This window comes from Nyctereutes procyonoides, unplaced genomic scaffold (assembly GCF_905146905.1).
Source record: "Nyctereutes procyonoides isolate TBG_1078 unplaced genomic scaffold, NYPRO_anot_genome, whole genome shotgun sequence".
NCBI lineage: Eukaryota > Metazoa > Chordata > Mammalia > Carnivora > Canidae > Nyctereutes > Nyctereutes procyonoides.
In genome coordinates, this window is record NW_026575125.1 from 79,826,754 (window position 1) to 79,850,966 (window position 24,213).

The following is a 24,213-nucleotide window of genomic DNA, read 5'->3' on the forward strand; positions in this document are numbered from 1 at the left end:
AACTAAAATGAATTGATTATTTGAGCTTTAACATCTGCCCCTCAAGAGCATGAAACAGAGGAACAACCCAGAGGCAGCAGGAAGATGGACAGAGCAGGTGCCACCGCTGCCTCCACTGCGGGCTGGGGTAATTGATCAACCCTTCAACATCAGTGGGGACCATGGCTGTTTTCCTAGAGCCAGTTGACTTTCACAGATTGCCAAGTCTTGACCTGTTCAGAGTCCTTTCATTCAGGCTGAAGGTAATGATGAGTGACTTCTGGCCTTGGCCTCACACACCAAGAAGGGCTGCCGTGTATGCTGGCTCTAACAGCTGGGGCTGCTGGTAGCCACTTCTGTGGGTGTATGGGGTAGGAACAGGGGCCCCAGAGCCACCTGGTCCTGTGTGACCTCAACTACCAGTCTCGCTCTCTGAGCCCTAAATATAGAGCACTTCCAACAACCCTATAATCAACCCCCCCCTTAAGACCCCAGACAGCTGCTGTTTGGGTTCCCAAAGCCGTTGGTCTGCTCTTCTCCCAGAGAGCCTTCTGCAAGAAGGAGTTTGGGGAGCAAAGAACACTCAAGAGGGTGAAAATCACCTTTTATGCCTTTGGGCCTGGGTTTCCTTTTGGACCTCTTTCTCCTCGGAGACCAGGGAACCCTGGCTCTGTGTTCTGTAGGGTTTCAGTCTCAAATGCTGGACCTTCAGGAAAAAGGGAACATAAGCCATTGACATGTTGCAGGTGATGCTGCACAGTGGCTCTGTCACTAAGGCCTGTGTCCTTGAGGCTCAGCAACCAAACCAGAGCCAGAGACCCAGAGGCTGTGGCAAGTCTTATCCCCTATTGGTGCTCTTCACTCTGCTATGTTTTACAGAAGGGCTATTATGTTTCAGGCACCAGACTAGACACAGAGAGGATCAGAATGACCACAACAACTTTAGGGAGTCAGCAGTCCCAGTGCCTATCCCAGAAAGTCCCCTGGGGACAAAAGAGGAAATGCAGTAGTCTCAGGGTTTAGATGACCAAGACAGGTGGGCCTATTTCCAGCCCTTCTCTTAGAATCTAGAATCTTGTACTCAGGTAGAGGACCTAAGGAGAATAAGCCCCATTGAGGCTTTTAGCAACCATCTTGAGGGGCCAGGCTTGGATTCCCATTTCCCAGGCTCTCAGCCCACCCTGCTGGGGCCCTGAGGACTAGGTGGAGCTTGAGAGAGCCAATGTTGATTCTTCATAGCCCACAAGACCAGAGGCTGGGGGGTTGTCCTCTGGGACACAGATTGGAATGCATTGGGTAGGTGTGGCCATAGAGGTGGCTTTAGCCTGCCTTGTTGTTCCTTGATGAACCCTCTGACTTCTCTGGTCACTACTCTGTAGAAGGAGGGCCCTGACTCAGGAGGACAGGGCCTTTGGCACTGCCCCTCTGGGGCCATCATGCAGCCCGGCTATTTCTCCTGTGAAATGCTCTCTCCCTCAAAAATCATGACTGTTCTGCAGTCTGGATGGCACTTAAATCTCAACACCAAGGAGCGAAATGAACAACTTACCAGGTGGGCCTCGTAGGCCTGGTAGGCCTGGCAAACCGTCTCTGCCTGGGGGGCCAGCTGTCCCAACTGTGGTACGGCCTGGGCTTCCTTGGTCTCCCTTTAAACCTGGAACTCCCTGGGGGCCTAGAGCACCTGGGACACCTGGAAGGACAAGCCCACACAATAATGCTGATCACATTACCCTGTTCTTTGGGGTTCTTCAATTCGCAGCATATGCTGGGAGCCCACTCCAAGGAAAGAATTTGGAAGACCAATTGCCCTTCTCTTACATTAGAGTTAGAAGGGTCCTTAGGAATTGTCTAGCCCAACCTCTTGGGAAGTTGAGGCCTAAAGGGCGGGGAGAACATGGTGAAGGCAATGTTTGGTGGCAAACCTGAGAGGGAAACCTGGTCTCCAGTCTCCTACATTTGGGTTTTTCAACCTTAGGGGTCAGATCAGCTATCCCTCCTTCAGGCAGTTGCTTTAAAAGCACAGGTATCCTTACGGATGCCCATTTCCAAGGAATTTAGAAACTAATGTCTTTCAGAGTAATGTCTGAAGCTTTATATTTGGCCCATCATGGCCCCCTCTGAATCTGGCATGGCCTTTCTCTATTTGCTACTACAGAATGAAATATGAGTGTGCTTCTCCAATGCTTCCTTCATTCATAGGATCCTGGGCCATTCAGTGCCTGAGCGGAGCACAGAGTGAGGGTCTGGGGACAAATTCTCCTCTGGGCTTTTGTTAGCTCCTACTAGCAAACGTTAGCTGGGATGGAAAATCCATAGAAGAGTCCAAAGCAGGCCGCCATCTGGTTGCTGGAAACCTCAAAAGGATTGCCTGTCTAGCAATGTTACATTATTCAGGCCAAAGGAAAGCTTCTCACCCAGGTCCTATCCTCATGTACATTAGCCTTGGGCTGGTGGTAGGGAATATAATGACTATAGTCTACCTTTCCTTTAACTTTGGCTTGATATGTATCTAAACCAGAGGTACAGAAGGGGATGCTGGGCACCAGCGTGGTTAGAGGACAGATCTGTGCAGGGGGTGGGGTAATTTGTTTCACCTGGTAAAGCTGGTAAGCCAGGGATGCCAGAAGGGCCAGGCAGGCCCTGGACGCCTTCATCTCCTTTAAGTCCTGGGAGACCTGGCATACCGGGATCTCCAGGATAACCTGGTATTTTGAGGGAAAAAAATCAGTAAGCAAACCAGAGGAGGCCCATAAATGCCACAAAATGCCTAAGGAGAGTTGCAAGGAGATGTCCTCAGGATAGATTTCTCTTTCTCGCCCTTCACAGGCCTCCCTGAATCTAATGGCCTCATGTGATAATGGGCCTACTTGAGCTAAGGCTTCATTAGTTTTCAGAACCAGTCTGGCCAGGGCTAACCTTCGATGGGAAGATCTGGTAAGTACTAGGAACGTCCTTCTACTATTACCAACCTGCTGTCATGCCTCAAATGTCTACCATTTGGACTAAGGTGTTAAAGTCTACTATTCATGTTATGCACATAGATTCCCTAGAAGTGGAACACAGGAATCCACTGTCGATCATTAATACCATGGCTTCATTAAGTGTACTGGACAGGGCATGGGCTAGAGAGGATGACAGGGGAGAGATAATTTCGGAGACTGGGGCAGAAGAGGTATAGTAGTAGAAGCCTTTGCTCAAGCAAGGAGTAGCTGGAGACACTGGGCATACAGGTGCTTGTAGAAGGCAATCAGAACAGTTGGATACTCTTCCACCTCCTGTGACATTGTCAAACCCAAGCATGCATGGGATCATGTAGATAAAACCCCAAATGTCCCATAGTATCAGGGTCAAGTCAACCTTGACAGGGAGGATATCGGTCCTTCCCCAAGCATCATTAGGAGAACAATTTTCATCAAGTCAAGGCCCAGTCCAACCACAACCCTAGTCTTGGTGGAGCCAACATGGAGTGTAGGGCTTGGCTTCTTTGCCCAAAGACATTGGAATTAGCTTCCTTCCCCAAATACAGGACCCATGAGGGGCCCTTGAGGGTGTTGGCTCTAGCAGCAATCCAATGATTGACAAAATATCCTCATTACGATTATAGGGAATATAGAATGTAACCCATGGTCCTTTCTTTTTCACTGCAATCAATGAAAAGTTGCACCTGAGATTACAGCACCATCTGTATCGATGAACACATCTGGGCCTGGCAGGCCAATGCCACCCTTTTCACCCTGTAAAGATTCAATTGGTTAAATGCAAACATTCCCGTGACTTCAAGCTCTATGTGCCCTCAAAGCCGTTCCTCGGGAAAATAAAAGTTTTCTCCTTCTACAACCCCTGATTCCATGGGCCAGCTAGTCCACAGGTTAATTCTGAAGTCTAATAAATTTCAGATGAAGGCAACACAAAGCAGGCCAGAGACCTAATACTCAATGGCAAACCTGTCAAAAATAAGGGATCCCGATTACATTTTACAACCTGACTCCAGGATAATCTGCTTCTGGGCCTAGGACACAGATCACAAGAATAGACCATGTTGCTGCACCAAAAAGGTGCAAAGGAAGGAGCAGTTTTAACTTTTTTTTTTTTCTGCTCTAGCAGGCCCAGACTCTGCTACTGTCACTGGCCTTGTTTAGTGGATGATTTCAGGCAGAGGAAGTCAAAGGAGTTCTAAGTTCCCCCGAAGGGGGGCTCAGGTATCAGAATCAGATACAGTGGCATATCCAAGTGGGGAGGTGGGAGCTGCCTGCCCCTGGTACAGGCAATAAGGGGACACTTTGTCTGTAAAGAATTGAAAAACAATAATAAAGACAAAAATTTAGCAATTCTAAACAATGTAAATAGTAGACTATTCCTCTTTGTAGAGATGGATTTGCTCCCGTACTCCCCCCCGCCCCTGGCTTTTAGTCTACCTCCGATCAAGTAGTTCGGAGGCAGGCCTATTGGTTTTTAGTGCTCAAAGTAGGGTTCACACATTTCATGTGAAAAGGGTAACATTTAAAATGTTAAGATACTGGAAAAAAACACTTCATCTCATATGTAGGTGTTTGTTATGGTTCAGGTGTTTGTGTTCTTTTTGCCCCCAATTCATTTTGAAAACTTCATACCCAAAGTGATGGTATTAGGAGGTGGGGCCTTTGGGAGGTGATCAGGTCACGAGCATGGAGCCCTCAGGATTGGGACTCGTGCCCTTATAAGAGAAGGCCAAGAAGGCTAGCTCACCCCTTCCACCATGTGAGGGCATAGTGAGAAGTCAGTGACCTGGAAGAGGACCCTAACTCAACCATTCTGGTACCCCAATATGGGGCTTCCAGCTTCCAGAACTGTGAGAAATAATTTTCTGTTTTTTATAAGCTGCCCAGACTGTGATAGTTTCTTAAAGCAGCCAAATGGACTAAACAGCATTTAGGGGAATTCTTCACCCTTCTACCTCCCCAGTCCTGGATTTTCACTTCCCAACAACATTACCTTAATTCCTGGGAGTCCATTAAGCCCAGGAAAACCTGAGGACCCCTTCTTGCCCTATGACAGAAACAGAGTTACAGCTAAATCAAATGTCTAAGAACATAAGAGGGACTGGTCTTCGGATGAGACCAGGGCACATGGCGCAGGGATCTTGGCTGGCATTCCAGGGTATGCATGGATTCTACCCGACTCTGGAGGGTATAAAATGTTCCAGAAGGCAATATGGCACAAGGTAGCCAACTTGCCTGTTAGGAGGTATAAGGGCCACAAGGCTAGAGATGAATAAAGGCAGGCTGGACTTGCTAGACCCTGATAATTTAATAAAGAAGTAGGACCACTGCATGGCACTGGATTGGTAACACTAGATACTCAGCTTATTGAATGAGTATGAAAGAAGATAGTGGCTGGGATTATACCCATCAAAAAGAGGTAGATAATTTGTATTATAAGCAGTGGCTCCCTTTGGACAGATGCCCATGTTAAGTAAAGCAAGGGGGCCTTTCGATTAGGACTTTACATGTGGGCTTTTAATGACATTAACCAAAATACCTGAATCCCTGGAGGGCCTTGGAGTCTTTCTAAACCCATGGGACCCTGTAAAGAGAATGAAGCCACCTTAGAAAGATTAATAGCCCACACTAGAGACAGCCAATAGACTTACATAACAAAGTTTCCCAACTGAGTTCAGGACTTAGCCGCTCCTAAAATTAGGTAAGAGAATGTCCCCAGACCTGGCTTAATGACTCCTTTCTAAGTACTATCCATCAAGCTGAATAGCCACACGGAGCATTTTAAAAGAGCAAAATAAATGGAAACATTATAAGAATTGGGCAGAATTTGGTAGAAGGGCTGGGTGGTATTATACTTAGTCTGCATTAGTCCCAAGTCATGACATTTTTAAATAGATTGTGGGAGGGTCTCTTGTCTCTCACCCCAACTGCATTCTTTGTTGGTCTTTCTTTTCACGACAAGGGAGTAGAGAAAAGTAGAGACAGAAATGGCAGGGTAAAAGGTGAACATTGCTGAACACTCAAAAGATTCTTAACGAGCTTTATGACTAAGCCAAAATCGTAGTTCTCTAAAATGTTACTTCTTTAAGGCTAAGGATGGCCAGTTGCTTATAGCCTAACACCTAAGTGCCTGAAGCACTTAGAATCACACAGGCTAACAATTATTTCTTCACTTGAAGAGGGATTATTACTGCAAATTGTAGACTGCAAATGTCACTCACTATGTTCTAGACCATCCCAGGCTTGTTCCTGTTCTATAAAGATGATATTCGGTCCTCTTTCATTACAGCAACATTCGCACCCTAGCCCACATTCCCTCAGGATAGAATGTAGTGAAAGCAAGACCACGTTTACCCCACTTTTGGCCCAGAAGAAAACTATATATGAGGACAAGGAAAGTCAGTAGGCTGAGGAGCCATTTCTTATTTAAGGGAGTCACTAAGTCAAGGAAATGGGGCAAAGTGAAGAGCAGGAGGTCTCAAGGGCCTGGCAGAGTGCTGAGGAAGAGAAAGAAGAGAAGCTTTGGTGGCCATCAAGTTATATAACATAGGGATGTGAACAGGACAAAACATGGACCCGATGGACTGGGTAACTTGCCAGACCCGGGCAAGCAACACTCCAGGCTCATACCCTTGGTCCTGGCAAACCAGGGATTCCCTTTTCTCCCTTTTCTCCAGCAGTCCCAAGTCCCTAAAGGAAAAAAAGAAACCACAAGTTATAACATCCATTTCCTCATAGGTCTCCTGGCTCTATCCAAAGTAGGGAGGTGACTTTGAATCAATGCCATTGCGAGTTGGGGAGGCTCACCATGTTGAGTCTCTTGTCACTGTCTGAGAAGCACACAGGGCCTGAACAAAGGTTGGACCATTCATCTAAAGTTCCCTCTTGGTTTTAGAAGTAATGTCTTGTCCCCTTAAACATGATTACCTATATTCATAGCTCCATGGATTAATAGCATAGAAATGATTAAATATCTAACCTCATTGGTTTGACATGTGGGGAGGCAGACACTCAGAACAGCTAAGCGTCTTGTGTGCATTACAGAATCGATGAGACTGCCATGTTTTCAAACTTCCATTCCAGGGCCCTTTCCATGAGAATAGGCTGCCTTCTACCACCTAGGAGCTTGTTTCTTTGACCCGCAAATGGAAAATTGTATTAGTCCTTGGGGGTCAAGACTGGAGGGAAGCGCTTTTGCCCTCTGGGGGCGTGATGGCTGCATCATTCTCTTTGGTGGGAAGGATTATTTCTTTTTTTTGAAAGGATTATTTCTATCTAGGTGTGGTCTAGAATCCTGTAGGCCCTAGCAGCACTCCGAAGGGCACTAGGAGATGGTCTTCAACCCCTCTTGCCCTGCTCACAGAAGGTGAGGACTTGCAGCCATGGACATGACTTGGGACTCTCTAGGGACAAGCAGAAATCCAAAAAGCAGAATGAGTAAGGAAGCTTTTTTCCCTCTGGGTCCAAAGCAAGCATATTCTGGGCCCCGAGAACCAGAAGAGTTCACTACCAAAGTGGATGGAGTCTTTCATGGCAAGCTGAATCAAGGCCATTTTGTTGTTATGGTTAAATGTGGGACTTTCTGGAGCATAGGTTCTGGCAAACATTTAGGCCTATTGTGAGAGTGAAGGAGGCAGTGAAGCTTTCTTGAATGTAAGCCTGTGAAAGGCGGTAAATGTTGTGGCACGTCTCCCCTCGTCCCTTCTCAATGTGACCTGGCTCAGTTGGTTCTGCAGCCAATGCTCTAATCCCACTTACAGTTTTTTCTTTCTCTTATATACTCTGAGCATTCCCATGGGTCCTGAAAGCTGGCTGAATAGCCCTTCTCTTTCTAGGCCCAAGTGGGTTTTTGTCATTGTTATCGTCATTATTTTTAATGTGGGCTTTTTTTGGTCTTTTTGTTGTGGGGTGGAGGGTGGAGTGTGTGTCTGTGAACCCCAAGTGGGTTTTTGTCATTGTTATCGTCATTGTTTTTAATGTGGGCTTTTTTTTGGTCTTTTTGTTGTGGGGTGGAGGGTGGAGTGTGTGTCTGTGAAGGGTCTAGTTCAAAGCAGACTTTGGTTCCTGCTTGTCTTTCTTTTTTTATGCATCTATAGTTGTGTGTCAAAGGGCTCAGACCTCATACTGAATGGGATTTCTATTTGAAAAACCTCGGGCTCAAATTGAACACAAACTTATGTGAAATCGTAATTCTGCATCTCAAATTGGAAACCCAGGAATGCTGCCACCTGGTGGCACACATCTCTGGGCCTCTGAAGCCAAATGCCATGCAGCCTTCCCTGAGCTATCCATGGAAGCTATAGCAACTCCCACTGCCCCAGACACTTGCAGCACTAACAGGGGTTGTATATGAAAGTTTGTCAGCAGGAGGTCTATACCACACTCACTTCCATCTCCTCCAGGACACGTTACTGCAAGCTAAACACATACAAGATGGTTCCATACATACTTGTTGAGCTAAAAAGAATGACTCAGAAAACAAAACTGTTGCCAAATGTGAAGCATATCCAGGAACTCTCATGCTGTCCACCTGTCTTGCCCACAGTTGCAAAGACAAGGGAACTTCGTCCTCTTTCTTCAGAAAGCAGAAAGGCTCTCTAGACTCATGCTTTCTCAGAGAGCTTGTGCTATCATGTGTACAAAAATAAATAGTTCAAAAACAAGGGCCACCTGGTGGCTCAGTGGTTGACCATCTGCCTTTGGCTCAAGGCATGATCCTGGAGTTCTGGGATGGGGTCCCGCATCGGGCTCCCAGCAGGGAACTTGCTTCTCCCTCTGCCTATGTCTCTGCCTTCTCTCTGTGTCTCTCATGAATAAATAAAATCTTTACAAAAAAGTTTAAAAATGAAAAAAATAAATGATTTGTGTGTGTGTGTATGTGTGTGTGTGTGTAGGGGGGTGGTTAAAGCCATAGAACATACATGACTTGGCAAGATACTGGGTCATAGGCTCAGTCTGTCTCCCAGGGCAGGGAGGCACCATACAGGGCCCTGCTGAACAAGCCATTCTAGCAAGATGTCCTGGGACCCTGCCAGGTCATAGGCAGTCCTTGCCAGGAGCTGTCCTGCACCCACTGCTCCCATACCCCTTCTCATCCATGTCCAAGAAAGCCTCATTAGAGCACTAGCTTAGCTGTTCATAGGCCTACTCACTAGGGTCCTGGTCTCCTAGTATTTTTGGTTCAAGGTTATTAGTGGCTCTGTAAAAACTCAACTTGAGTCACGTGGCTAGGAATGAGGGCATAGGGGTAATGTAGTATATGAGGTAGGGTGAGGCAGGTGGTACCAGGAAAAGGCGAGCTGCCAATGCTAGGCTGGGGCCAGGGGGTGTGGGCCCTGCTGCCCAGTGAAAAAAGCTGCTTTGGCCACAGGTCCTCAGAGGCATGCTCGCTCAAGAGGTGGGCCACCGTGCAGTCCCCCTCTGCTCAAGCCTCTCCCCCCAACCCCAAGCAGGCTCCCTGTGGCCCCAGCTGAGGCGGTGGAGATGGCTAGAGCCACCTGCACACCTAGGGTGGCTTCTCTAACTGGGAAAGGCAGGAGGAGGTGCTGGAGTATGGAAAGGGGGAGCAAGGCTAGCGGGGAGAGAAGGGGGGTAAGGGGTGCTACTGTCTTGGAAGCTAAACTGCAGAGATGTCTTCTGCTTGGCACTGCAAGGGTCCCTAAGATTAGAAACGTGAGAGATTGGGCAAATCAAGTGTCCTTCTAGCCTCTGCCCCTTAGGAAAGCAGGGCCAAGGGCCTCCCCACCGCCTGCCTCCTCTTCCCCCTCAAGTCTGTGAGGCTAGGGCTCCTCCTCCAAAGGACCCACCTAAAGGGCACGGAAAGCCTGGAGCCCAGTTGAAGGAGCACTCCACATGCCCAGTAGTTGCCTCACATCTACTCAGTAGGTCCCTCAGGATTTGCCAGTCTCTTCTCCCTTCTCTCATCTCTTCCACATTGCCTCACCTTGTGTTCACTGGCCCTTGGACAGAACGCACACAGGTATATGATTCTCTCTGACAGTCTCCATGGGAGTCCCTGTGCCAGATGTGCGTGTGGACTGCTGGGGATACTAGGGCAAAATGAGGGATACTGGGGCTGAGCCAGAAAATCAGGGATGTTTAGTTATGCCAGACGGGGCCAGACAAAACAGGTGAGACATAACATTGGTCGGGTTGGCCAGTTGTCAGCAGCTCCTTCGAAGATTATGGTTGGGATGGAGAAGAAACAAATGGTTAGAGGGGAATAGTTTGGACTCCCTAGAGATTTGCATCCTCGGTGCAGCCTCATTTCTCAGTGAGTGTGGATAATTGACAGCTGATGTGATGAAGGCTTTGGATTTGAGAAGCATGCTTCTGGTGATACTGGTGAAAAGCCTCCAGTATCATAGTCTACCACCACCATACCAAGAAGGAACTGGACTGTAGGGGGCAGTATCGTATGGGGAAATGAGTGTGTGTGGGGGAGCCCTGAGCTGCCTAGCTTTCAAAAAAGCTGGATTTCAGCCTCAGCTCTGCTAATAACTGTCTGCGTGTCTCTGGGCAAGAACTTCCATCTGTTCAAGCCATGATTTCCTCTTCAGTACAGGGAGATAAACCCGTCCCAACTTGCTTACCTCCTGAGGATGATGTGAGGAGACTAGAGTCTCTATGAAATGGTCACAAAGGAAAATGCAAACCCTTTCCCCAACCCACTCGCAAAGTGCTTTGTACCGGTGGTGCCTGATAGAAATATGGGAACTACTATGTTGTTTTAAATTTTCTAGTAGCTACATCATAAACATAAAAGAAATAGGTAGAATTAATTTCAGTAACATTTTGTTTGACCAAATATATCTTAAAATAGTGTCATTTTAACATTGAAGTAAAAATCATTGAGATATTTTAGATTATTTTTCTCATACCTAGAGTTTGAAATCCGTGTGTCCTTGACACAGTATACCTCATTTCAGACTAGTCACATTTCAAGGCTTGGTGGCTGCATGTGGTTAGTGGTCATCATATTGGATGCACAGCTTTATACTTTGTAAAGAAACTTCGTGTACATTGTGAATTGGCCCTTGAGACAGTAGATATGACCATCGCCATACTACAGATAGACAGAGATGCCTCGACACTTGAAAAGGTCCCAGAGATAGACCTGGGTCTGAAGTCTAGGTGTCCTGTCTCTAACTTTGGAGTTCTCTTCCTTTCTGACTCATTAGACACTGGGCTAATTAAGATCAATGACGTCGAACAGATGATTCCCTGTGGCCCTGTGTTTCTACAGGCTATCATGGAAGCAATCTGTGCTTCTGGCTCTACTGGCTCCATTTTCTGGCCACCCAGAGAGACCCAGAGTATTTCAAAGAACTGTAGGGAAAGCCTGGAGCCCATCTATCCCCACTTAGCAAGCAGAGGCAGGCCTAGTCATCTTTAACTCGTCCATTTCCCTCCTGCTCCATGAACATCTTGTCAACTCCTTCCTCAAAACACATCGTGCAGTTTCAGAGACCTATCAACCAAATATAATGTGTGGGCCTCATTTGGATTCTGGTTCAAACACAGAAATTGCAAAGAATATATTTATGAGAAAATCATTAAGTCTGAATTCTGAGTTAACTGATATTAAGCATATTACTTTTGATGAGTGATGATGATATTGCAACTATGCTTTTATTTATTTATTTTTAGATGTTTATTTGTTTATTTTAGAGACAGGGAGAGGGAAAGAGAATCTCAAGCAGATTCCCTGTTGAACATGGAGCCAGGGTGGGGCTCGATCTCACAACCCTGAGACTGCAACCCTGAGAGCAGAACCCTGAGCTGAAACCAAGAGTTGGATGTTTGAGCCACTCAGGTGATTTGTAACTATGCCTTTAAAGTGTTCCTATCTCTTAGAAGTCCTGAAGTATTTTATGCTGAAATGATATGTCTGAGGATGCCTGGGTGGCTCAGCAGTTGAGCGTCTGCCTTTGGCACAGGGCGTGATCCCGGAGTTCTAGGATCAAGTTCTGCATTGGGTTCCCTGCATGGAGTCTGCTTCTACCTCTGCGTATGTCACTGTCTCTCTGTGTTTCTCATAAATAAATAAATAAATAAATAAATAAAATCTTTTTAAAAATGAAAAATAAATTACATGTTTGTTATTTGCTTCCAGTTGGCGGAGTAGCTTAATGTAAAAGCCGAGTGATGAGGACACAGCAGGAGCATTATGCCATCTCTCCTCCTGGCATATGTTTAAAATGTTCCATAATAACAAGTTTACATTTTTTACATTTTCAATCTATGCACTTCTTTCCATTTTCCTTGCTAGCACCCTAGTGCAAACTGCTAACATCTCTCCCCCAGACTGGTACAGTAGCCTCTGCTGCCCCAGCCTTCCCTCATCCTTCACACCCCTGTCCCCCAAACTCTGCAAGAGTGTTCTTCTTAAAAATGCAAGTTAGAGGGCTGCCTGGGTGGCTCAGTTGGTTGAGCACCCAACTCTTGGTTTTGGCTCAGGTCATGATCTTGGAGGTGTGAGATTGGGCCCCACATTGGGCTCTACACTCAGTGGAGGTCTGCTTGGGATTCTCTTTCTCCCTCGCCCTCTGCTCCTCCCCCACTCTCTGTCACTCTCTCTCTAAAATAAGTAAATAAATCTCTAACAAAAACACATGTTAGAGCTTTCCAATGGGTTCTCATTCCATTTAACACAGATGCCACATTCGATCTACAAAGGGCTTCATGATTTGGGTCTTGCCTATCTCCCTGGTTCTTGCCCTTGCTCCCTCTACTCCACCCACTCACTTTCTCACTGTTGCTCAAAAGCAGTGAGTTCTTTCCAACCCCAGGGTCTGGGAACTTGTGGTTCCTTTGGCATAAAACTCTCTTCCTGATCTTCACGTGACTTCCTTCTTTATAATGTGCACTTCCTCGGAGAGGCTCTGTGTGACCACTCTGCCCAAAGTAGCCCACCGCACTCTTGATCCACACTCCATCACTTAACCTTTCTTTAATCTTCTATGTACCACTTATTATGATACAAACTTCTCAATTCATCTGTTTCCTTGTTTATTGTGTCTCCTCCCTGGTTCCCTCATTAGAATGTATTCTCCTCAGGACAAGAACTTTTTTTTTTAATACAATGAGCTTTTTAAAAAGATTTTATTTATTTATTCATGAGAGACACAGAGAGAGAGAGGGGGGGGCAGAGACACAGGCAGAGGGAGAAGCAGGCTCCATGCAGGGAGCCTGACGCGGGAATCGATCCCGGGTCTCCAGGATCAGGCCGTGGGCTGAAGGCGGCACTAAACTGCTGAGCCACCCGGGCTTCCCAAGACAAGAACTTTTACTTCCTTGACCGTTATTTAGTGTTGTCCAGCAGAATGCCTGGCACCTAATCACCCTCAAAAGGTTTAAGTTGGGCAGCCCTGGTGGCTCAGTGGTTTAGCGCCGCCTTCAGCCCAGGGGCTGATCCTGGATACCCAGGATCCAGGCCCACATCAGGCTCCCTGCATAGAGCCTGCTTCTCTCTCTGCTTGTGTCTCTGCCTCTCCCTCTCTCAGGAATAAATAAAATACTTTAAAAAAAAGGTTTAAGTGAAAGACACTAAGATACAAGGGCATATAGGAGAGTGAAGATAGCATTACTAAGATTAATGAACAATGAATATACGCCAGACACATACTAAGTCCTTTCCATGCATATTATCTCATTTAGTGGGATCCCTGGGTGGCGCAGCAGTTTAGCTGCTTTTGGCCCAGGGCGCGATCCTGGAGACCCAGGATCAAATCCCACGTCGGGCTCCCGGTGCATGGAGCCTGCTTCTCCCTCTGCCTGTGTCTCTGCCTCTCTCTCGCTGTGTGTGTGTGACTATCATAAATTTAAAAAAATTATCTCATTTAGTCCTCATAACCATGCCATTATCATCCTACCCTCATTTTTTTGGGCGGGGGAGGGAAATTGGAACTCAGGAAAGTTAAGAAACTTGTCCAAGGTCATATAGTTAGAAATCAGTGAAATCAGAAGTCAAGCCTAGGTCTGTTTTAATTCTAGAGCTTCAGCTAAAAACTGCTAAGATATATAGCCTCATAGAGTACCCTGGTAATGTCCTCATGGGTTCAAGAAACAATAACATTTCCTGGAATGCCTTCTAGTAATGAAGATGATAGAATGCTCTACAATAACCATAGGAAGAGGTTTTCTTGGTAGCCTTCTATTGCTCTAGCTTTTGTCCAATCAGGTCCTTGAATACATTTTGACCAAATGGGGAGACTTACCGGGAGACCTGGAGGGCCACTTATTCCTGGGAAACCCGGAAGCCCTGGTTCACCCTGGAAGACCAATCAAAGATTAGTGAGTAGCAGCAGGAAACAGTGAACATAAAGGATATGGCTCCCTTGAGCTGCTTGGGCTGGGCAGCAGACAACCAAGGGGGTATCAGGTGGTATAAACTCCCCAGGATCCCCAGGTGCTAATACCTGCACCAGGATATCAGTTTAGGGAGCCCTTGTGGTATGGGAAGGGCCAAGGGTCTATGGCAAGGAACAAAAACTGTCTAAAACAGAATCTCAAATGTTGAAGCTAATTGGGAGACACAAAAGATGATCATTTGCTGTCTTTGTAGGGGAAGGAGCCATTCAGTGTGATTTCCTGTTGAAAATTACGGGCTGCAAAGAAATCAACAGTTTGGGGAAAGGAGTAACAATTACAGTTTGGATGGGGATCCATGACACTGTAATCTGTCCTTCCCCAATATGCTAATTTAACTATCTGTGCCATAGAAGGTCTCCCTAAGGTTTGAGAATGATCAGGGAGGCAGGCAATCTTTCATATGTTCCCAAGCTGTTCCAAACTAATGATTGCTTTCTGTAAACCAAAAGAGGGCCTTGGAGCTGTCGCTTTCACAAAGACAAAATTCAAGAAATGGGAGTAAACACCTCTCCCTGCCCAGATCCCTTGGCCATAGGCACAGAATCTCAAAACTGAAGGGAACCCTAGGAAAAGAAGGGAATGCAGGTTACTAAAAGATATCTACTCACCTTAACAGCATACAGTTTGAAAATTACCATGTGTACATTCACTCACATCAAAATAGAGATCATGACGTATTGCAGTTGAACAGGTCTACAGCTCCAGCTGCAGTAGTTCATATAAGGTGAATTAGGGCATCTACTGTCACTTGGTGACAGTGTACCTTATTTGTAGGGTCACGTTTTGAGGGCAAATAACTTCTTTATAAAGATAACTTGAAAGTAACTATTTATTTCCTATGTGTTTTGTCACAGTGTTTTGGGGACGAGGTAAGTATTGAGAGGGGTGGGAGTCAGGAGGGAAAAACCCCAACTACTTAATGTTTGTTTTAAGTTACTTGGTATTTTGATAATTGAATCTGAAAAAAAAAACCCAAAGCACAGAAAATGGGACTTAAACAAATACTCAGAAGTCACACACCCAAACACAGACTTTTGAGAAAGCTTTTCATAAGGGACAAAACAAAGGTGGCTTTACCTTTACTTCAAAGCAAAAAAAGCAGATGTGGTTTATGTATACAATGGAATATTACTCAGCCATTAGAAATGACAAATACCCACCATTTGCTTCAACGTGGATGGAACTGGAGGGTATTATGCTGAGTGAAATAAGTCAATCAGAGAAGGACAAACATTATATGGTCTCATTCATTTGGGGAATATAAATAATAGTGAAAGGGAATAGAAAGGAAGGGAGAAGAAATGGGTAGGAAATATCAGAAAGGGAAACAGAACATGAAGACTCCTAACTCTGGGAAATGAACTAGAGGTGGTGGAAGGGGAGGAAGGCGGGGGAGTGGGGGTGAATGGGTGACAGGCACTGAGGGGGGCACTTGACGGGATGAGCACTGTGTGTTATTCTGTATGTTGGCAAATTGAACACCAATAAAAAATAAATTTATTATTAAAACAAATTCTTGAAAACAAAACAAAACAAAACAAAAGCATGACCCAGAACCATTGATCCTTCCAGTATAGTCTGGTTGTTAGAGTTGAACTTTGGTCTTAATAGGAAAAGGGTTGTTAGCATTTCACTACCTTGGATCCTTTCTTCCCTTTGGGAAATCCCATAAATTCCAGTTCCCCAGTGGATGGTGGGGGTCCTGCAGGGCCCGGGAGGCCAACATCCCCCTGTAAGATCAAAGGGAATATTAAGCAAAGCAGAAACCACACTGGCCACTTCTCCAGAGGCTGGGCTTGTCCTCTGGATGTAATTCACAAATAAACTGCCCATCACTTTGGCCTCTTTACCCTCGCCCTTGCCTCAGTGAGGAAGCAAAACTATCAGTACCAAGGAGTAGGAAGAATTATAAGTCTGGCCAAATGCATTCTGTACTAGCACTGCAGAGGGAAGAAGCAAGATGGATGAAAAGGTTTGTGGTTGCCAGTGTCATGCATCAAAGGGTGTTGAGAAGACATCAAAAAAAAAAGGCTTTTGAGCAAGGAGAATGGCCACCTCTTAGCAATAGCGATCAGACTAATAATTGGTCCAGTCTTTGGCAAGAGTACAAGCAGCAACAGTGAAATCTGCGTGTGAACACCGGAGGTTGGATTTGCTCCTTGGAGGCAGTGTGATCTACAAGAGGCAGCTGTGAAGGGTGGAGAGGGCAAGCTTCCAGGCTCCCTCGAGGCTCCCAAATCACCCATATGGTTTGTGCAGATGGAAACAGGGAAACAAGGGGAAGAAAGTGGAAGAGAATGGTGAGAGATTGAGGAGGAGAGAGACAGGGGATAGAGAGAGAGACAGGAGGAGAAGGAAGAGGAGGAAGAGGAAGGGTGGAAGGAAGAGGAGAAGCAAAGAAGAGGAAAGAGAAGGTAGTACAATATGCAGAACACCAGGAAAATACCCAGGTGGAAGGAGGAGGGAATCGATTTCAAGAGAGTATGTTTGTAAGACATGCACACTTCACAGGTAGGAAGCAGGCAGACTACAGTATTTGGAAGGAAAAAGACCCCAGGAGCCTATGTGTGGCAGCCCTCTCGGGACCCCCACTAGAGGACCCATGTGGAGGAGGAACTGTTCATCTCCTGAGGCAAAGATCCAGCTCCCCTTAAAATGAGCAGGCACGTGTGCAGCCAGAGATGTTGCTCGGAGCATATGGAATGCAGATTGTATTTTCCAAAATCTATTTACCTTGACTCCTTTCTCTCCTTGGAAACCTAACCCCATATTCCCCTGGGGTACAGGGTTACAGGGAGGAAAAACAAAATCAGTTACTAAACAAGCGCCAGGAACTTCAATTGGCATGCAGTCTTTTACCAGAAAGTGTGTTTCACCACACCAGATTATCTTTGGGGAAACTAGGAGACTGAGTGGTAGGAGGCCCAAATGCCCCAAGACAAAGTATACTTACATCAGGACCAGGGAAGCCAGGAGGGCCTGGAGGACCCTGTATTAAAAATGAAAAGAATGCCCGCTTGTTAGTTTCAAACAGAACATGGGCAGTGTTGAGAGTCACCAGAGATGAGTCCCCACCCTCTCAGTATATCTTGGCTTTAGTATAGCAGATTCAAGCTCCCTCTCCTGTGGTACCCCTTTAAAAACACATCTCCTTTGAAATCTCCCAATTGACCTGATAACCATATTCATGCTAAGGTGGTACAGACCTCATGGATCATCCTGCCCAAGAGGCTATAAAGTTAAGAAATAATGGCTTTTGGTAAAGCTAAGCCAAAGTCATCAGTGGGTGAGATTTCATGCACTGGAGAATAAACAGTCTGGGAATGGAACCAGATGGATAACTGGCTATGCTGTTTCTATGCTAGTGAGGGCAAATAGGTTTGGTATCCGTAAGACAGGTAGGTAGATAGCACTGTCCAAGGTGCAGTGTGGGCAAGGATTTTGAAGCTTCTCCTGTGTTCAAGGTGGGTGTGGTTGTGATGGTATGATTAATTAGCAGGGTCTGTCATGGACAAGAGGAGTGAAAGGTGGCAATAGGTGCGCCAGGCATCTGCCATTCCCGGGCTGTACTGTAGGTTGAGCTAGAGCTGGAGGCTTTGGAAATGCAGAGTGGATGGTCAGAAAAACTCCGATAAAGACAACAAACAGCTCCTTATAAGAGCATGCTTCACTTTAATCCTCTAAGAATGGAAGTTGCCTTTTTCCACTAGGAGAGGCTACATAGGCTTATATCTAATCCCTGGCCTGGTGGGGAAAGCATTCATGTGAATACTGTGATCACATGGTAGATTTAGGTTGGTCTTACTTGCAATCCTGGTGGTCCCATGGGTCCTACAGCTCCTGGGGACCCAGGTGCTCCTGGAGGGCCCTAGAGAGGCAAGGTTTTACTAATATCAGAAAAGAAGAGTTTATCAAGAAAATCGGAAATGTATGTTCATAAGAATGCATGAGAATGTTCATAGCAACTTTATTCATGGTAGTAAAAAACTGGAAACATCCCAGGGGCCTGCTGCCACAAGGACTGACAAATAACTGTGATACATCTATACAGTAGAATAAATACTCAGCAATAAAAAGTCACAACCTACTGATACATGTGACAACGTGGATGAATCTCAGAAGCATTGTGCTAAGTGAAAAAAAGCCAGACCCCCCCAAAGCTACGTATTATATTATTTCCTTTATACAAAGTTCCAGAATGGGACAAACTGAACTAATGGTGGAGAGAAATCAGAACAGTGGTTTCCTTTGGGTGGAGGCAAGGATTGGCTGGGAAGGGGCAGAAGGGAACTTTCTGGGGTGATGACAATGTTCTATACCTTAAGATGGGTTTTTATATAGGAGTATATATTTGTCAAAACTCGACAAATGCACCATTTAAAATTTGTTTATTTCATTGTAACTTTTACATAAAAAGAAGAGCTGCAAATACATATTAAAGTCTAGCTAATGGTAGGCATGCTGTAGAATTTAGAGGTAAGAGTACTATTACCTATAATTTACTTCAAAAATCATCAATGATAAGATGGATAGAGATGGATAGATGGCTAGAAGTGGGATAAAGCAAGTACAGTAAAATATTTTTTAAAAGATTTTATTTATTCATTCATGAGGGACACACACACACACAGAGGCAGAGACACAGGCAGAGGGAGAAGCAGGCTCCATGCAGGGAGCCCAACGTGGGACTCAATCCTGGGTCTCCAGGATCACGCCCAGGGCTGAAGGTGGCGCTAAACCGCTGAGCCACCAGGGCTACCCAAGTATAGTAAAATATTAATGGTATGGGTGTTCATGGCAAAATTCATTCCCCTTTGCTCTATATTTGGATATTTTTATATTAAAGTGATGTAAAAAACAAAAAGAAAGCAAGACATTTGTATTAACATCAAATAAAGTAGGCTTTGGGACAAAGAATATTACCAGAGATAAAGAGGGGGAATTTTGTTGCGATAAATCAAGTCAGTTCATCAAGAACACACGACAGTCTTAGATACATATGCATCTAAGAGCATGGCTTCAAAATACATGAAGCAAAATCTGACAGAAGTGCAAGAAGAAATAAATCCGCAACTACAGTTGGAGAATTTTAACATCCCTCCCTCAGTAATTAATAGAACAACTAAATTTTTAAAAAATCAGTAAGGACACAGAAGATCTAAACAACACTGTCAACTACTTTGACCCAATGGACATTTTTTAGATCACTATACCCCAAAGCACATTCACCAAGACAGTGTCATATGCTGAGCCATGAAACAAACCTCAACAAATTTAAAAGGATTGAAACCATACAGAGTGTTCATTCTAACTGCACGGAGATCCAACTAGAAATCAACTCTGTAAAGATAGCTGGGAGGCTGCCAAATATTGGGAAATCAAATGACACATTTCTATGGGTCAAAGAGAAAACCAGAAGAGAAACAAGAAACTATCTGAAACTGGATTGATAAGGACAATAGTACAAGCAAGACAACAAAATCTGAAGAGAAAGACGTTATGGGGAAATATATGGCCTGATGAAAACTGGGGGGGGGGCGATGGTAGTGAGGTGTTATGTAAGGAATAGAGAGGCTAAGTGAAGTCCAGCGAAAGCAGGGGTTCACAAGGTCCCCAGGAAATAGAACATTGCTTCGACAAAATAACCTGGGGTCACAAATCTGATCTGTGATCACAAATCTCTTTGTTATCTAAATGATCCTCCCTTTATCTAAATGATTTATCATGCCTGTGAACACTATAGACCAACACTGTACCTTTGTAAGCTGGAAATGAATTCCTAGAAGCTATGCAGTGCCAACAGCATGGATGTGATTCTACATATGTAGTTAACAAGCCATCTCAGCTGGTGCTGTCCAGTGCTGGGGACCCATATGCCCTTGGTCCTCACCCTCCTCTGTTTGTGCTTGTGTGCATCCTGTCTCTTGCCTCCCCTCTTCTGACATTGCTCGCTCTGTTTAGAATGCTTCCTCTGCTGGCCAGCCCAAACATCACCCACACTTCTCAGAGGCTACCTTTCTCCATCTTAGATACAAAGTCTCCCATGAGATATATCTTTAGGTGGACGGTATCTCTTCCTCCAAGCTGGTGTGGGATTCTCATGCCATGGTCCTACTAGTTTTTCACATCTTGGTGTGTGTGTGTGTGTGTGTAGTCTTTCTGGGGGGGGGGAGGGGAATTCAGAGACCATGTCCGCACTCTCCGGGATCGCTCAGAGTACTTTGTATCTAGTAGGAGCACAATATCGAAATGAAAGAAGAAAGGAAGGAACCCCAACTTAGGAAAGAAGGAAGAAAGAAGGAGCTTCTCTGAAGCCCCTTCAAAGGAAAGCGATGTGGCAACACAAAGAAATAGAAAGCCCTTATGAATACAATTCACGGCCTCTCATGGACTCCCTATTATTAAGAGTCCCCAAAAAGGAATTTCTAGATAGGATAGCTTTCACAGAAGAGCGTCCTGCCTTTTCTGTTTTACCCACAGTATTCTGAACACACAGAGAACAGTTAGCAGATGCTTGCTGGATGAAAGGCAAAATTCTTTACTAATGCATCGCTGGGAGTATGCAGGTCCTCAGGCTAAAGGTTTGAAAGGCTGCCTCCTATGTCACTTGAGGGGGACAGTGGACTCTCTCAGAACTTTCTCACCTGGAAAAATGTCAACAGTGTGACCCATTCTACCTCAACTGTCTGGATTTTTCTTGAGAATGCTTACAAAGCCCTTCAAGCTGCCATAAAGAAAAATGCAAAGGGACCCGCAGTGATGGTCTACAGAACATTGAGACCTCCACACATAAGTAACAACTTACAATTATTCCATCCAGTCCAGGAAGCCCAGGCTCCCCCTGAGAAACAGACAAAGGCAGGACACTGAAGAGATTAATTAAGCCTGTGGTATTATTTCATAGATAACGGACCTACGCTTCATGGGCAGAAAAACGCATTGGTGATGCTTGGGCCTCCTCTGTCAAGGTCTTGTGTTTTAAATAATGCATGAATTGGGCATATTCAACCACTTACTTTTTTTCCCCCTTAGAAAAATCTGGACTCCAGAAGACACATATTATAGCCTTGGTTGAACAGGATTTCATATTTTACTTGGAGTAATTAATTTTCACCTTTGCTAGGAACTTATCAATTAGAAACTGCTTCTGTGGGCTGGTGATTCTCCTGCTCTTTTTGGAAGAAAGCAAAGCTACCTTCCCGTGTGCCTTCATCCCCAGAGAATCAGTGCCCATATGTATACAATGCAAATCAGACATTTCAAGGGAGAATCAACAGAGCATACAGTCTCTGATTACATTTTAATTACTTTGCAGCATCTTAAGCCACTGTTGTGAATCTGTAATGTAACCATCTTGTGGAAATTGCTATGTTCCGCTGGGTCCAGGGTCTCTGTGATTTTTGGCAAAGCCACTCAATCAGCATTTGTTATGACAATGGCTATATTTTGACACCTGCTAGTCTTACCCCCATTGGCTTATGGTAAAAAACCAGCTCTCTGCAGCATGGAAGGAGCACTGCCCAGGTTTTAGCTCTTCAGTAAACTGGCTATGTGAGCCTCAGCAAGTTGCATAGACTCAGTGTACCTCAGTTTTTCTATCTGTAAAATGAGCAACATGAAGCTGACAATCATGAGGTCCTTTCCAAATCTACCATTCTATCTTCAGCCGTGAAATCTAAGCCAAGAGCTCAAACCCTGTACCTTCTCCGGTTCTCAGCCACCCACCCTCATCACTGCCTTCCAAATTGATTCCCAGGGTTCCTGGTTCTGAGCGAACATGGGTGCATCTTTCCTTCAGATGTTGGGCACACAGATTCCCATCTGCTCCAGGGAAATGATGAGCTCACTTCCCACTCTGCAAGGGAATGGGGTCAATCATGTGGCACCAGAGTTTACTGAGACACCCACAGGATACCAGGTAGCATATACCAAGAGTACAGTCACAAGAATACAGAAGGTTCTTATCAATTCTAGGAAGAGATGAAAGTTTCCAGCCAGCTGCAGAGTTGATGGGCAATTTTTGCAGACATCCAGGGGTCCTGCTAGGGTAATGGGCTGGTGTGCAGGCACAGAAAAGGGCAGGGCCAGGATCCTGGGCTGGTGGCCATGTCCAGATGGACAGAGTCATTACATGGCTTCATACCAAGATATGCAGACATCAAGGACTACAGAATAGACCAAAGGTATCTGCCTCCAGGAAATGTCTTGGCTTGTCAAAGGAAATTATACCCATGCAAACTGTTTGTTTGCTAATCTGTCTCCTATTTTTGGTCTAGATCCTACAAAACAAATCTCTTTGACAGTATGGTTGCAAACATTTCTGTCAGTGTTGCCACTACAAAAAGCTCTGGATCCCTTTTAAATCTAGCTTGGTCTGCTTCTTAAATAGAGACACAGATGCTAGTTCTGGAAATGTTTTTATTGGAGCCCAATCCCGGGGAACTCAACTTACAGCCAGTCTACTTAGCTGTCTGCCTTAGAGGCTCTTACCTTCATTCCTTTGAAAGTACCTTGGGCAAGGACAGGTTCACCTTTAGAGCCTTTCTGACCAGGAAGCCCCTGAATAAAAGAAGAAATGTTTGTGAAGACATGCACACACACACAGAGTTTTGTTAACAGTATGATCTGATCACATAAAGGAAACAACGTGAGAGTCTGGAATTATGTGGTTTATTCTATGGCAGGATTGGCTGTGCTAAGGGGCAAAGTATATCCCCCAAACAGGTGCTGTGTCTCAAAGCCTGCTGCCCCAGCCCCCAAGTCAGAAGTCTGTAAAGGGATTAGAAAGTAGAAGACTTGGACTCTATTCAGAACACTGATCTGAACAACTGCATTTAACACATGTCATTCATAAGCCTATATATTGCTCACCTCACAGGTATGCTGCTGACAGCTTATGCCTAGGCTCTGCCTAAGACAGAGGTTAGAGAACTTTATTGTAAAGAGCCAGATAGTAAATAATTTGGACTTTGTGGGCCATATCTGGGCTCTGTCTTATATCCTCCTTCTCTTCCTCCACACAAACTTTTAAAAATATAAAACCAAGCCACACGTCAAGAGTTAAATGGGCCAGTTTGCGGCCCTCCGGTTTTAGAGATATCTACAAAACCATCTCCATCCTGGGTTTCTGCCACAAAACCTACCTCAGCTTCAACGCCTGTCTAAGAGGCTGGTGTGTCTCCCTGTTAACATGGAGAACATGTTAAAAGTACACCAAACCTATCAACCAGACTGTTTAACTCTGTAGCAGATGCTGGCTAATGTCTGCTAAATGTGATCCTCCTGGGGAAAATCAGTGTCCCTATGCCTAAGGGGAAGTCAGGATTAGTACTGGAGGTAGGACTAAGCTTTGGGGACTGAAGAACAAGGTGGTTCCAGAAGCACCTTCTTTCCTAACACTTCCCGTTCCTTATTCTCATGGCCACTCCTTTCATCAAAGAAGCTTGACAGAATATCCACTTGAGATTCAGCAAGGTTAGTAAGGGTTCAGCTTAGTAAAATAAATGCCCAAGTTCCTATTTAGGCTTAAGGGGAGGTGTAGGGACAGGACTAGGTTTTACCCTTGTCTCCTTGGCTGTCAGGGGATGTTTATTATCTCAATATTTCTTTTCTCCCTCTTGGGGGCAGCATTTCCTTACTTTGCTGGATTTCCATTCTCTTAACACAGATGTGATTTGCTCTCCTCTTCTGTTGCCATGGCACCATTTGGAGGCCTTTGTGACTCAAACAGCTCATACTATGTTGGTAAGACGGTTCTTCCACCCCCACCCCCGCCGCATATTGGTTTGGTCTTTAGATGTCAAGGTCCTTTATGCCCATCTGAGAATCTGAGGCTTGTGCTTTGTCTGTCTCTCTTTCCTACACATATACCCATACCCACAAC

General features: G+C 45.3%; 1 protein-coding gene across 1 annotated transcript in view; it reads right to left on the reverse strand.

The window, feature by feature from the left end:
* Positions 1 to 24,213, reverse strand: part of COL4A6 (collagen type IV alpha 6 chain) — a 282,056-nt gene that overhangs the window by 33,312 nt on the left and 224,531 nt on the right. The window contains 15 exon segments of the mRNA XM_055337906.1: positions 582 to 596; positions 599 to 685; positions 1,529 to 1,669; positions 2,574 to 2,681; positions 3,644 to 3,713; positions 4,951 to 5,004; positions 5,497 to 5,541; positions 6,588 to 6,647; positions 14,177 to 14,230; positions 15,968 to 16,060; positions 17,064 to 17,105; positions 17,284 to 17,319; positions 18,136 to 18,198; positions 21,136 to 21,171; positions 22,821 to 22,889. Coding sequence (XP_055193881.1) covers positions 582 to 596; positions 599 to 685; positions 1,529 to 1,669; positions 2,574 to 2,681; positions 3,644 to 3,713; positions 4,951 to 5,004; positions 5,497 to 5,541; positions 6,588 to 6,647; positions 14,177 to 14,230; positions 15,968 to 16,060; positions 17,064 to 17,105; positions 17,284 to 17,319; positions 18,136 to 18,198; positions 21,136 to 21,171; positions 22,821 to 22,889 — 973 coding nt within the window.